Source organism: Adiantum capillus-veneris, chromosome 21, assembly GCF_014529385.1.
Source record: "Adiantum capillus-veneris isolate H3 chromosome 21, ASM1452938v2, whole genome shotgun sequence".
NCBI classification, from domain to species: Eukaryota; Viridiplantae; Streptophyta; class Polypodiopsida; order Polypodiales; family Pteridaceae; genus Adiantum; species Adiantum capillus-veneris.
In genome coordinates, this window is record NC_140951.1 from 43,885,781 (window position 1) to 43,901,491 (window position 15,711).

At 43.8% G+C, this 15,711-nt stretch overlaps 1 protein-coding gene across 1 annotated transcript; it reads left to right on the forward strand.

The window, feature by feature from the left end:
- Positions 1-12,509: 12,509 nt before the first annotated feature.
- LOC147430866 (ferritin-1, chloroplastic-like) lies at positions 12,510-15,470 on the forward strand. Its single transcript, XM_086493407.1, has 8 exons — positions 12,510-12,903; positions 14,013-14,096; positions 14,176-14,236; positions 14,388-14,478; positions 14,554-14,615; positions 14,693-14,758; positions 14,882-14,945; positions 15,060-15,470. Exons 1-8 carry the CDS (start codon positions 12,611-12,613, stop codon positions 15,101-15,103), a joined length of 765 nt encoding a protein of 254 aa, XP_086349533.1. The 5' UTR covers positions 12,510-12,610; the 3' UTR covers positions 15,104-15,470.
- The last annotated feature ends 241 nt before the right edge of the window (positions 15,471-15,711 follow it).

Genomic DNA, 15,711 nt, shown 5'->3' on the forward strand with positions numbered 1-15,711 from the left:
CCTCAAAAAACTTAGTTCCTACTCTTCTTTACCTTTGAAAATCAATTCTCAAGCAGCCACACCCGTGGTTTAGACACTGTTGATTGAAACGACTAGTGGAGAGGGTCTAACATTGCTCGGTTGATTATGGTTCTTGTTGAGCTTTCTCGTAGCTCAATAATGGTTAAGCCAAAGGCAAGCCCCGAGAGGCTCCAATTTTAAGACTATAGTTCCCAACGGTGTACCTCAAGCTAAGATAATAGATCCCTGTCCCACTTACCATATTGCAATAAACATGTCAAACCTTTCATGGACAACTTAAGGACCTCTCTTCTTAAGCAAGAAAAGAGAAACCAATGGCTCTGATACCAATGTAATGAAAATGGACTATGAACTTTGAGAATAGCGGAATTAGGAGAATTAGAGTGAGAATTTTTGTGAGACTACTTTGAGAGCATAGAGGGTGAACTTAATTAGAGGTAGCAAAATAACCATAGTACTTAATTAACTTGGCATGAACAATAATTTTGCAAGAGAGAGAGTTTAGAGAACTTGACAACAGTTGAGGACCGGATTTATGTGGAGCTGGTCCACCCTCCAATAGGCTTTTGTATTATAGATTCTCCCATCAAGAGAGACTTGGTACAATACAACCTTCGTGTTCGTTGTGACCCAGGTGATGCAATGAAGATGGAAAGCGTCATGCATCACGAGCATAATATAGACTTTGTAAAAAGCATTAACCATCTCCGGCCTCAGTCCTCAAACACCTTCAAAGGTGGAGAGAGCTAGTGGGTAATGAGGATAGGGAAGAGGAAGAAGAAACATTCATAGGAGAAAGAAATAGTTTCTCACTTATCATCACTCTTCTTGCTTAGCATACATAATAGCATAGTAATGAAGATGGAGAAGATGGCAAGCTTAAGCATTGAAGCATGGCCCTTGGTTGGATTTGCATTCCATAGCCAAGAGTGTTGGTGTAGGCTCTCAACTTCTCTACAAGCTTTAGAGAAGGAGATGGAGCTCTTGCACTTTGCACCCCACACAATGTGTGTGTGTGTGTGTGTGTGTGTGTGTGTGTGTGTGTGTGTGTGTGTGTGTGTGTGTGTGTGTGTGTGTGTGTGTGTGTGTGTGAGAGAGAGAGAGAGAGAGAGAGAGAGAGAGTGGGAGATAATACCCCCAAGCTAGCCCCTTGCTTGCTAGCCTTGGGACAAGTGTCCCCCTTTGCCCTTAGAGAGAGAGAACTTGATAAATGCATAAACAATTGATAGAATTAAATAAATTATCATTGGACCCCTTGGGTGGCCAACCAATAGGATTTAGGCACTGCACCATGAGGGCAACATGAAGACGAGCTTGACATGTGTCCTTTGTTGCCTCCTTGGTCTAGGCTTGCCTTGTGTGAAGGTGTGTGTGTTCTCTCTCATCCCCCTACTTGTAGGGCTCGCCCCCTCCTTGTAGGGATCCTTGTTGACTTTTGTGACACCTCAAGCCCCTCAACCTTGGGCCCAGTTCCCACCACAAGCTCGGTCCTTAAGCCCCTCAAGCTTGGGTTGGGTTCCCACCTCAAGTACAACCATAGCATCTCAAGCATGACAAGCACCTCAAGCATCTCAATCTTCAAGCACCTCAGTCATAAAGCACCTCAATCATCAAGCACGTCAAGCTTGGACCGAGTTCCCACCTCAAGCACATCCCTAGCTTACCTAAGGTCCAAGGCTTTTCACACTAACTATTGGAGGTCTTTAATGAAGTTAACCCTAAGGTCTTTTAAGCTCCATTAGCTAGCCTTGCTCTTTGACAGATCATCTCTCATTTGGACCCCTTTAACCTTGGCCCCATGTTAAGATAGATCCATAAGCACATGTTTATATTCTAACCCTTATTCCTGTTTATTCTCCCATATTAAATAATCAGTTTAATATGAGAAAATCATTTGGGTTGGTTAGATATTAGATTTTATGACATGGTGTATGGCTGAGGAGTAGGCACAAATTAACTTTGAACTAATGTTGGTATTAAGTCACTTGGATCAGAAGGGGTGGTGGCCTTCTGATCAAAATGATACAAATGTAGATATCTATTTAAGATCTATTAAAAATTGGGCTATATAGAAACCATACATATAATAACTACCATAATTCAAAAGGATAATGGCGCTTTTTACAAGCTTTAATAATATTTTTTTATAGAATTGAAATACATGCACACTTTGGACGTTTGTTTAAGTAAAAAAAGTTGTAAGTTGGACATGGATAACAACTGATATAGTCCGTTGACACCTGTAAAACACATTCAAGTCTAATTATTTGTTGTCTTGTTTGAATGGATGTAGGTGAGGAATCTATCCTTTCTTGGATTTTTTTTGGCTTAAAGCAAATGTCTATCCTTGCATACCAGGCGCTTGTCATTTCTTGGAACATACACTTTAAATTGACCACTGTACTTCTACACTAGAATGAGACCTCATTCTGATAGCAATGTAAAAAAATAGATCTAAGAATGACTTATCTTTGTACTAATCATTGTCACTTGTCTAAAGCCAACTGTCTTTAGAAATGAAATGTTCATTTATGTTGTATTATTTAGGTAAAACAACTACACACACTCACATACACCTCTCCGAACTTGATTGCACATTTTCAGTCATGACTTAGACCTATGCACTTTCCTCTCCTAGCCGCAATGAGGGCTCTCCATTACAATTCTCATCACTAGGATCTTTGAGCATCAAGAATCACTTATTAGTCCCAACCCCACACATAGTACATCACATGTATCTTTGGTCTCATAGGTCATATTTGACCTCTGAGGACAATAATAAAATCTCTCTCTCTCTCTCTCTCTCTCTCTCTCTCTCTCTCTCTCTCTCTCTCTCTCTCTCTCTCTCTCTCTCTCTCCTTGATTCTTTGTTAAGTAGTCTAGCAATGCCGACATCTAGCTGTATAGATGCATGCATCACATTTCATGGAAGGCAGACATTGATACCCCTCAAATTAAAAGAGAGTCAAGCAATTTGCGTTGGGTATAGTGCATCAATAAAATGAGCCCAAGGTCCAATATGGCCGAGGTTGGTCTTATGACTGTCACAGTATTGCATCATAGCAAAGAAGAAATATGAAAGCATATTCATGGCTAAAGAAGAAGAACAAGGCGATGAAGTGTAGCAAGAGGTAATATCTGCACCTTGAAAGTTGGAGGTCTTGAGGTGGTAGAATGATGCAATCTGCCATTACCTACTGCAAGAGAGGAGGTAGAGACTACCTCTTGCTATCAAATAATACCTATAATTTGTCTAGGGTATGAGGATCTGTTGACCCCCCAAGCTGGCTTGGGTGCTATATGCACATTCAGGTCATTGTGACAAATGCACGTGTTGCCCATGCCAAGTAGCTTGATTAAGTACGCCATTGTTGTCTGCTTGGGCAATGACATTTATCCATCACACTTCCATAGTTGATGCCCATTTGCCATCTTATATTTTTTTGCTCCCGTATGTCTCCTATCTTCCTGTGTTGACACATATATGCACTACCACACACATGTCCTTTCCTCGACTTATTGACTCTCGCATAAAGCTCCTCCGACGTGAGTTCGATGTGTTACATCACCTTCAAGATCTACAATGTCGTCAATGGTGGGCTTTTGCCTATGCATGCATCACCATATATCAATAAAGATAACACATTGTTATGTTCATTTATTACCCTGGTATGGAGATGGTTTTGTATAGTGTGCCACTAAACACAACATGCTAAATAGACCTAGCAATCTAGTATCCCCAACACGTCCGTTCCATTCACATTGGCTAGTCTGCCCCTACCATGTCCATTCCATTCACCCTGAACAATTCACCCCTACCACATTTGCCTTATGTGTATTTCTGAAGAAAGCTATCAACCTTAATACCTTTAGGTTTCCTTCCCATGGTTACTTCAAAGAGAGAGAGAGAGAGAGAGAGAGAGAGAGAGAGAGAGAGAGAGAGTTGCAGGTGGAAAATCATGGTGAAAGTGCAAACATCATCACCAAGTTGATGCTCCACTCATGAAGCTCCCCCCCTCTCTCTCTATCTCTCTCTATGGTGCTTTAGCTTTGCCCTCTCTTGCCTCTTCAACTCCCCTTCTTCGCGTCTCCGGCTCTGCTCCCAATACATTCAAGTGCAACCACCACCGTTGTCAAGCACCTTTGCAGACCGAAACCAGACCGAAACCACACAAAGGCACCATCCTCTGCCGCGTGTTCCATCTGTCCTATGTGTGCCTTGCACATTTTCTAAGGCTATGGGAGATTGGGATTGTAGCACAAAGGTGTACGAAGCGTTGAGCAAGCTGTACATTATCGCATTGTGTTGGGGTATAAAGCCCAATGTGGTCGCCCAGGTAAGTGGGCGGGCCGCCAGGTATGTACACATATTCTTTTGTAAAAACCTAATAAGAACTCACTATGCTCTACACATTACAGTAGAGCGAGTTCACCATATCGTCGTGCTCTTCTTCTCGCACCCTCTCTCGCGTCACACTTTTGTTACGAAATAAGACGTAGCTAAATAGATAATTGAGTAGATTACTTAATGGAGAGAGACAGATTTATATACACGAGATTATAGAGTAGAGAGAGAGAGAGAGAGAGTACACACGATATACGTGGTTCACCCAATGTGGGCTACGTCCACGGGAAAGCAGCCACTCAATGGCTTTAGTACTTCAAAACAAGAAGTAGTTTACAAAGGGATTATACCCTTAATGGAGCTCCCGCCTTGCTTCACTCTCACCACCTCACACTCACCTTGTTGCATCAACTTCACACTATGAAATGTGTGTAGAAATGGCCTCCTTTTATAGGCCAAAAGGGCTGCCCTCTCTTATGAGAGACAGCCATGTGTAGCCGCCCTTGTGCGAATAAGTCCAAATCGGACCCTCCAATCCGCCCATGTGTGGCCGCCCTTGAGAAGACAAGTCCGCTTTTGAATTCGGCCACCGGCCACCGGCCATTGACTTCCGACCACCGACCACTGACTACCGGCCACCGGCCAACTGACCGGTTGTTTTCCGACCACTTTCCGGCCGCCGGCCGGCCATAATATTCCGGCGAAAAAAAAAGTCTCGGGGGCGGAGCTTTAAAGTTGCCCCTGATTCTTGTCCATGAAAATTTTGGTTTCCGATGAGTGATTTTCCTTCACGCACGATGGCTTCTCCTCATAATGGGGGCCTTACAAATGTGCGCTTTTACCAAAGAAAATTACAAGGGTAAATCAGGCTCCATACTTAAAAACTTCCGCTCGTACTCCTTCAACTGGTATCAGAGCTCAGATCGAGGCTCGGGGCAGCACTGCAGGAGGCTAGAGTCACCAGCTCAGATTGGAGTGAAATTCGACAGGCAAAGACATAGCCCCAAATCCTGTGGGAGATCTTGCAAGGCTTGGTGTTCTCAGAATTTCATTCTGAGGTCATCTCGGCCACCGCTCGGCTTCGACAAAGTTCTGCGCAGGCAATTTTTGACTACGTGGTCTCGGCGGGTGCAGATCCGACTCTGCAAATTTGGGGTTTCGGCCTACGACTGCAGGTGATGAGGATATCGGCACTCCCAGAGTGCTGATTTGTGGCTGTCTACACATCGAAGGACGGCTCACAGTTCTTGGAGGCGTGTCACATACGACACGGGCGCATCTACACATAGACTGTAGGCGACATCCACTAGTTCATCAGGTAGCTTGTGTTTGCTGCTTGATATTCCAGATTTCATCCTGACATTGCAGGTACTTCCACATGGGATGTATTGTCAGAGATGATGTATGTCTGTTGAGGGTTTGCTGGCTGTGAGTCACGCAGCAAACAACCGCCGTAGCGGTTACAACATATAGTGGGAAATTTGTGGATGTATGACTTTGTGGGAAGTCTATGTACTGTCAGATTTACTGCAGCCTTTGTTGAGGGTCGAGTGAGGTTTTATTGAGCTGGGGGATTCTCGAATGTTGAGATCCTTTCGGTGATACAGGTCTTGGAGCGATCCCTCGAGCACCCTTAGATAGGCAGCTAGGATGTATTGACTATGAGTTAGACAATTGGGATTGCATCTTTGCTTTACTGCTGTTGAGGCATTGTCGCAGTCTATGCTTACAGGACAGTGATAGGACAGTGAGAGACAGTACAGGTGCAGGACAGGTTTACCCACAGCTTACAGTGTTAGAGAGACAATGGTTTTTTGAGCTGTTTTTTGGTCTGTTTTTTGAGTACACCAGAGCCATTTTACAAAGGAGACTCTGCCAAAATTTATGCAGAATTTGAAGCTTTCTTGGTTCATTTGACAGGTTGATATTGGTTCAGAGGTCAGTTTACAGGGGAAACTCTACCGAATTTTTCCTAGGAAAGTAAACTACTGTGAAGCGTAGCTATGGCTGGATCACAGGACACTGCTCTTTACAATATCAAGAAGCTGGATGGAACCAATTTCCCATTGTGGAAGAAGCAGATTTGGCACGTGTTGGTACAAAAGAAGCAGATAAAACCTATAAAGCTCAAGCGGATAAAACCAGAAGATATGGACGAAGATGAATGGAACGAAATGGATGAATTGGCACTTCCTACCATTATGCTGACTTTGGCAGAAAGCGTTTACTTCAATGTAGCAGATGAGATGTCGGCTTATCAAGCATGGACAAAGCTGAGTGATCTTTATGAGAAGCAGAGTGCAGCTTCACAGGTATACTGGCTTAAGAAGCTTGTTGACTTGAAGATGAAAGAAGGGACCCCTATGTCCAATCATCTAAATGAATTCAACACCATCTACAGTCAGTTGTCAGCTCAAGGTGTCAAGTTTGATGAACCTGTTAGAGCTATGTTCCTGTTGATCACATTGCCGAAAAGTTGGGACACTTTTCGCACAACTTTGAGTAATTCTGCACCTCCAGATGGTTTGAACATAGCAGGTGTAGAAGAAAGTCTGCTTACTGAAGAAACCAATAGAAAGACAATGGACAAAGGCAAAGGAACAGCCTTAGTTGTCAGGGGAAGGGCCAAAGAAAAGTACAAAGGTGGAAAGAGGAATCAGTCTCGTAGCAAGTCCCGCATTGCTAAAGGCAAGAGTGACATAGAATGCTACCATTGTGGCAAGAAGGGTCACATGAAAAGAGACTGCAGAGAATGGAAAGCAAAAAAAGGCAAAGAGAAAGCTGAAGACCATGGTGAGAAGAACAAGTCCTCAGTGAAGATTCAAGAAATAAATGTGACAAACACTGTTGCAGAGGATGACAGTCTAGTGTCAGGAGACATCTACTTCTTGAAGAATACAATGGACTCAGCTCTTCTTACAGCATCTGATGGAAATGCACTGAATGACTGGATTATAGACTCAGGGGCATCACTTCATGTGTCTCCAAACAAGGAGTGGTTTACCTCTTATGTGACCACTAAAGATCATGTTCGGCTAGGCAATGGGCAGACATGTGAGATCTTAGGTGTTGGAGATGTTCAATTGAAGTTTCAGAATGGCTCTTCTTTCACACTGAAGAATGTGAGACATGTTCCCGCAATTACGAAGAGCTTGATCAGCACAGGTTTACTTGATGATGCTGGCTACGTCACCACTTTTGGACAAAACATGTGGAAGATATCCAAGGGTTCTATGACAGTAGCACATGGAGTAAAGTCTGGAGGACTTTACATGATTTATGTATCAAATGTCTCTAAAAATGTGATCAATGTAACCGAGCAGCCAAACGTTTCTTTGTGGCATAGCCGGTTAGGACATATGTCCAAGAAGGGAATGGAAATCTTGTCTCGTTCTGGTTATTTGCCTGGCTTTTCATTTAATGATTTTGAATTCTGTGAACATTGTTTGTATGGTAAGCAAACACAGCAGCCACATAAGCATAGAAGCAGTAGAAGAGATACACAATTGGCACTTCTTCATAGTGATTTGTGTGGACCTATGCCTAACCTATCTCTAGGGGGAGCTTCTTACTTTATGACATTTATAGATGATTACTCGAGGAAAGTATGGGTTTACTTTCTCAAGCACAAGGATGAAGCGTTTACTGTTTTCAAAACGTTTGTGACACTTGTGGAGAATCAGAGTGGCAAGAAGCTTAAATGCTTACTCACTGACAATGGTGGAGAGTATGTTTCCAAGGCCTTTCAGGACTTTTGTGAGTCAAAAGGTATAAAACGTGAACTTACTGCTCCTTACAATCCTCCTCAAAATGGTGTTGCTGAGAGGATGAATAGGACCATACAAGAGAAGGTCAGAAGTATGTTGTCTAATGCACAACTGCCAAATGGGTTTTGGGCTGAAGCTGTATCAACAGCTGTTCATCTTGTAAATAGATCTCCTAGCAAGGTTTTGCAGAAGGATTCAGTGCCAGAGATAGTATGGTCAGGCAAAATGCCCTCATACAAGCATCTCAGAGTCTTTGGCTGTGAATCATATACTCACGTTCCAAAGGAATTTAGGAACAAACTTGAGCCAAAGCGTAGAAAGTGCATCTTTCTAGGTTATGGTAATTCTGGTGAGATGGGGTACAGACTTTGGGATCCCGAATCCAGAAAGGTTATCCGCAGCAATGATGTTCACTTTAATGAATCCAAATATCATTCTAAACCAGAGAGGGTTGAGGAGATTAGAAGAGTTGTCTTCCAAGAAGATGGACCTGCACGTGCAAGACAAAATGTCAGGGCTCAAGGACATGATAGATTGGAACCACAGGTTGTGGCTGAGCCTGAGCCACCTATTGTGCGTAGATCTGGACGTATCACGCGACCTCCTGATAGGTTTGTTCCTTCTATGAACTATGTCATGTTGACTGATTGCAATGAGCCTTCATGTTACAAGGAAGCAGTGCAAATGAAGGACTCCGGGAATTGGCAATTGGCCATGCAGTCAGAGATGACAACTCTGCATAAAAACCAGACATGGAACAAAAAGGCTCTACCTTGTAAATGGGTTTACAGGTATAAGATCACCGCTCATGATAGTCAGCCAAAGTACAAAGCAAGGCTTGTTGCCAAGGGCTTTAAGCAAGAAGAAGGTATTGACTTTGATGAAGTCTTCTCTCCGGTGGTCAAGATGACTACATTGAGATGCTTTCTTGCATTGGTTGCCATATTAGATTTGGTGTTGCACCAAATGGATGTCAAGACAACGTTCTTGCATGGTTGTAGAAATTTACATGCAGCAGCCAAAAGGGTTTGTTGAGAAAGGCAAGGAAGATTTGGTATGCCAATTGTTAAAGAGTCTTTATGGCTTAAAACAATCATCGAGGGCATGGTACCATAAGTTCCACAAGTTTATGCTTTCTCAAGGCTACAAACGTAGTGAGTTCGATCACTGTCTATATACAAAGAAGGCTAAGGATGGCAGTTGGCTAATCCTTATTTTGTATGTGGATGACATGTTGATTGCTGTCAAGCACTTGGAAGAAATTTTAGCTTTGAAGTCAAAGATGGCAAAATCGTTTGACATGAAAGACATGGGTGAGGCAAGTCATATACTTGGTATGCGCATTGAGAGAGACATATCAAAGAAGTTGATTTGGTTATCTCAAACAGAGTATATTGACAAGGTTTTGCAAATGTTTCAATATGGAGAAGGGAAAGGCATTGAGTGTTCCATTGCCACCATATGTGAAACTTAGCAAACAAGATTGTCATGTGTCTGAGGAAGAACATGCTGAAATGGATAAGATTCCATATGCGTCTGCAGTGGGTAGTTTAATGTATGCAATGATTGCTACTCGCCCAGACATTGCATTTGCAGTGGGAGTAGTAAGTCGATACATGTCAAACCCAGGCAAGAAACATTGGGAGGCAGTGAAAGGAATATTGAGATACCTGAAAGCTACAAACAATATGCGTATATGCTATGGGAGTCAGGAGCCAAGTGTAAAGGGTTTTACAGACTCAGATTATGCAGGTGACTTAGACAACCGAAGGTCTACGTCAGGGTATGTCTTTACATTGGCTGGTGGAGCAGTATCATGGAGTTCTAGATTACAAGATTGTGTTACTCAGTCTACTACAGAGGCTGAATATGTTGCAGCATCAGAGGCATGCAAAGAATCAATTTGGCTAAATCGACTAGTAACAGATTTGGGAATCAAAGAAGAGATGCCTGTGTTATATTGTGATAGTCAAAGTGCTATACAATTGGCTCACAATACAATTTATCACTCAAAGACAAAGCATGTGGATGTGAAGTATCATTTCATCAGGGAAATGCTCGAGGATAAGCAACTTCAGCTTGTCAAAGTTCACACCACAGAAAATCCTGCTGATCTACTTACAAAAGGACTTCCCTCAGAGAGCTTTGCGCATTTTCGCATGCAGTTAGGTGTAGGGTAGTACATCACTTCTCTACATCTCTTGTATATTAGCTTGTATAGTAGCTTCTCTCACACTTAAAGTACCACATTGGACTTTAAGTGGGAGGTTGTTGGGGTATAAAGCCCAATGTGGTCGCCCAGGTAAGTGGGCGGGCCGCCAGGTATGTACACATATTCTTTTGTAAAAACCTAATAAGAACTCACTATGCTCTATACATTACAGTAGAGCGAGTTCACCATATCGTCGTGCTCTTCTTCTCGCACTCTCTCTCGCGTCACACTTCCGCTCGTACTCCTTCACACTGTAGCTGAGACAAGTGGCAAATGTAGGTTGGAGAGTTGGAGAGTTGGAGAGTTGGAGAGAGAGAGAGAGAGAGAGAGAGAGAGAGAGAGAGAGAGAGAGAGAGAGAGAGAGAGAGAGAGAGAGGCCCCAATCGATCTTGGTTGGTCCTCTCCATCCGAGCTCTCTCTCTCTCTCTCTCTCTCTCTCTCTCTCTCTCTCTCTCTCTCTCTCTCTCTCTCTCTCTCTCGCGTGCGCGCGCTTGCATGTGGTGCCTCTTGATCTATGCCCCCACTACCTCTTCAACTCCTCCCTCCTCTGCCATGTGTTCCATCGGTCCTATGTGTGCCTTGCACATTTCCTAAGGCTATGGGAGGCTGGGGCTGTAGCACAAAGGTGTACAATGCGTTGAGCAAGTTGTGGATTGTCGCAGTGTAGCTGAGCCAAGTGGCAAATCTAGGATTGGAGAAAGACTTTTGGGCAACCAGTGTACGTGGGGAGTTGATTGTCGAGCAGAGCCGCCAAAGTAGCAAAATCAAGCGAGGAAGACGGGCTATCCCTGGGGCTATCGTGCCTAAAGAAGGGTGCTTTCAGGAGAAACCAATGGAGCGGTCGATGTTAGCATGTGGCAGGACAAACCCGAAGGGTGCTGCAAATGGGTTGTGGACGTTGCTATTATAGAGCAGGGTGAGACTGTTGACAATGGTGGTAGATGCGGTTGGGGATTAGGGCAAGGAGGTGCAACGAAATCTTCCACACTCTAGTTGCTGATGATGGCAAAGGATGATCCACAACTCCATTTGTACACACAAAGAGAGAGAGAGAGAGAGAGAGAGAGAGAGAGAGAGAGAGAGAGAGAGAGAGAGAGAGAGAGAGAGAGAGAGAGAGAGAGGATGAAACCAGTTGTTTGTGAGAAACGATTATGATTCTCTAGAGTTGCTTGCTGCCTCAACAATTGGTCTTGGTTGGTTGGTCTTGGTTGGTCCTCTCCATCCGAGCAAGATCTCTCTCTCTCTCTCTCTCTCTCTCTCTCTCTCTCTCTCTCTCTCTCTCTCTCTCTCTCTCTTAAGCGCGCGCGTGCTCGCATGTGGGAAGGGGTTCGACGACCCGGAAGTCCAAGGCAGGATCTCGAGGCAGGCTAAACCTTGGCAGCACGAAAATCGGGGCAGGATTAAACCCGAACAGCGCAAAAGATTACGACACCACCGCTCGATTTTGAACGCAAGACCTCAACGTCCAAGATTGGTGACACTGGGCTAGCCATCTCGCCCACGCACGCATGTTGTACCCTTATTCATTTTTAAACCCCTGTATTGTAAGCCAATAGGCACTCTGTGGCTAGGTTTAGTTTTTGAGTTGACACTCACGACTACAATCTCTCTGGCCTTTGTCCGTGGACTTCCCGGGCCCGGCCCTTGATCCCCTTACCGGGGGCTCTTTAATGTATGTGTTATTTAGTCTGAAGGAGCTGCAACCCTCAGGACTAAATGACACGGATCATTTAAGAGGGGGGGGTGAGGGGATCAATGGACGGGAACTCTATGCGCGACCGTCGAGGTGTTCTGAGTCGTAGATGGCTTATTAAAACTAAACCCGGCCAAGGGTCCCGTCCGGGTTTAGTTTTAGGCCGTCCAAGTTTATCGTTTATATCATTGTGTAAAACGGCTTTGGTTTCAAATGTGCGCGGGTGGGCGTAGTGGTTAGCCCATGCTTCGAAAAAGCATTGAGGGGCGACGTCCTGCATTCAAACCCCCGCCTCCCAAGTGCGCCGCCATTTTTTGGGTGGGATCCCCTTACCCGCCCCCACATCCCATCCTGTGTCACTTAGTGTCGTGGCGTGTGTGGAGCTGCAACTCAATTCCGGACGGCGCTGAATTTAGCTCCACAGCGCCTTTGCCTCCGCCACGTGGCACAGAAGATAGTACGACGCGTGACATCACAAAGGCCTCACAAGCTCCAAGCTCAGAGCACCGCGGCAAACCGAACCTTCTGAGAGATCTTATTTCGCCATAGCCACTTGACCAGCAAACAGGAAGATGCTGCTCCGAGCTTCTCCTGTTATTTCCCCCTCTTATTCTTCACCTCTTTCATCTTCCCCCGGAGTGCGGTCGCCTCCTTGCTCCCTTGTTGTGACTCGCAATGGCACCCGCTCCCCTCTGCGTGTTTCTGCTGCTTTAGCGCCGGAGCAGAAGTCTCTTACTGGCGTCGTCTTTGAGCCCTTTGTTGAAGTTCAAAGCCAGCTCATGAAGGTCCCCCCTACTTCATCGCAATCTCTTGGTCGTCATAACTATTCCGCAACATGCGAGGCTGCCATCAACGAACAAATCAAGTATGGGCTCTCAAGCTTCCCCTCTCAATATTTGTTCGAGCGTTTGTGCGTTTCTGTCTTGAGCTATGGCATAGTTGCAATGATTTCTTCGAGTTGAACTGTTTGTGCTTCGCTCTCAAGTGTGGAAGCTGAATGTCAATACTGCGTAGCAAGATGTTCGATACTAAAAATGCAGAAGATTGTACCACTGTTGTGGCTGCAAGATTGCTGGTTCAGGAATCTGGTGCAAGTGCAGACGTTTTATGTCAATGTAGTATGCCAAACACCCATCGTGGGTCATACAAAGAGGCCTTTATGAACTTATTGCATATAGGCACTTGCATGTGTGTTTTCTCTATTCTGTCATGCAGTAAACCAGCCTTTGGAACGAATTGTCGGCCATAACAGATGTGAAGTATCCACGTCGCTTTGTTTGTATGTCTCACACTCACAACATATGCATGCTTCAGTTTAAAAACGACAGCTCTTAAAAATTGTACTTGTTAACCCAGGGGATTCTGCAGAATGAGGCGATGTGATATGGTTGATTATTTGCTGATATGCTGAACATTTAGCCTGCGTGAAGCATAACATTTACAAAACCAAATGAAACATAATCTTGGAAACCTGACAACATGCAATCTTTCCTTTACTCCTTGCGTTTCGTCTTATGTCTGTGGTGTTGTATGAGTTTGAAATGCAGGAATTCAGTGTTTCCACTGTCTGGTCTTTGATCGGAATGATTTAAAAGTTGAATTCTTGTATGAAGTTTTTGTAAGTAAGCATCTCATTGATTTTGTCCACTTCTTTTATCTCTGTCATTTTTATTTAACGGGTTCTATATAAGCATCCTGCTTCTATACACGTGATATATCTAGGTGAATATTTTTTCTTAAGGACCCTCTTTCTTTTCACCTTTTTTTCTCTGTGCAAATGTCTTAGCCTTGTTTAATCTGTGAGTTCTGACTTTTTTGACCTTATTAAAATTTATAAGTAGATTTGACCAGCCTGTTTGGTTAGGCTTCTCAGGCGGGTGACTCATGTTATAGTCTTGATGTTAACATCTTTTGACTGCTACCTCCTACCTTAACTGGGTTGCGTCTAAAGTTGTACCTTCTGCTTGGCTACAGCATCGAATACAATACGTCATACGTCTACCATGCCCTCTTCGCATACTTTGACAGAGACAACGTGGCTCTGCCAGGATTTGCAAAGTTAGTAAGAAGCCATCTAATCTAAACGATTCATTTCTTCTCACCGGATGGTAAGAATTGATGCTTTTCTTGCATATAGGTTCTTCAAAGAGTCAAGTGATGAAGAGAGAATGCATGCAGAAAAACTCATGAGGTATCAGGTATGTTTGGGGTAGGGAGTGAATGTGCCCATCATGACATATGCAGACTTCTGTACATAAGATGGCACCAATTTTGTTAGTGGGTATTAATGTGTTTCTAGGCGCAGTCTTTATTTATCTCTCTTATTTTTGGTTTCTTATGTGTCCCAAGAACATGAGAGGTGGCAAAGTTAAACTTCAGTCAATCGTCATGCCTTCTGTGACCGAGTTTGATGATGAGGAGAAAGGAGATGCTCTTTGTGGTAATTTACTTGAACTTCACAGAGGAAGATTAGATCTTTTAACCCAGCTGCCAACATGTACATTGTCTGTTGCAGCTATGGAGTTGACTTTGGCGTTGGAGAAGCTTGTAAATGAGAAACTGTTGCAGCTGCACAAGGTAGTCTTTAGACATGTTTTCATATAGGTTTTATTGTGTTTTGCAGCTACAAATTACAGATTTTTATGGATGACCAGGTCGCTGAGGTAGAAGATGATCCTCAGTTGTCAGACTTTATTGAAGGCGAGTTTTTGAAACCCCAAGTACGCGGTCTTCCCTGTACCTCTCTTTACTTGGTTTAAGGAGTGTAATGACAGTCATGGACAGGATTTGATGTTGCAAAAGACATATGGAGGCTTTGAACTTTTTATACTTTTGACTAACAGGTTGAGGACATTAAGAAAGTATCTGAATATGTGGCTCAGCTTCGAAGGGTGGGCAAAGGCCATGGTAAGTTTTTGAGTGTCAACGTCAGTGAAGCTGGTTGGTGGTGCCTTTTCGCTAGCGGAGTAGTTGATATGCTTCAGCCTTCACTACCTAACCTATTACGTCAATTGACTGCAGGCGTATATCATTTCGACCTGGGTTTACAAGGCAAAGAAGCATAGTCTGATTGCATTCGTAAAATCTGTGCTGATGTATGGACAGTTGGTCTTGGTGGACTTCTGGTGTTCATGCTTTGCTATCATGTAGATGTCTGCAAACAAGCTGCTTGCGGACTTTGCAGACAGAAGTTAACACGTAAATTGTCAGTATGGTTAATATGTAGCATTCATTGGGTTTGGGACCTCAAATTTCCTCCCTTTTTACTGGAGATACAGAATGCAGTTGTGTAATCGTACAGCCCCTTGTAAGTATATACACTGTGCTCTGGCGTATTCTTAGTAGAGATGGCAGGCACACAATTTTGTTGAAGACTTTGTAGCGAGAAATCTGTAGTGTTAAGCATTGTGTATGCAGTTTGTCTTTGCTTCACCAGTGGGAGGGGTTTCTTGTTTTTGTGACACTAGCTCGAGGAAAGTTTTTGCCTGAATGATCTGTTTGAAGAGCTTGTTCTTAGTAGTCAGAATCAATAATTTGTGAAGTACAAGCAGCGACAGTACCCTATGGATCTGTCAGGATTTTGGTGATGGTTGTGTTTGTGTAATGTGCCTGGTCACCATGAAATGTGATTCTGCTTTCAGACAGGTGAAATGCTGTGGGCCTTGAAACGTAA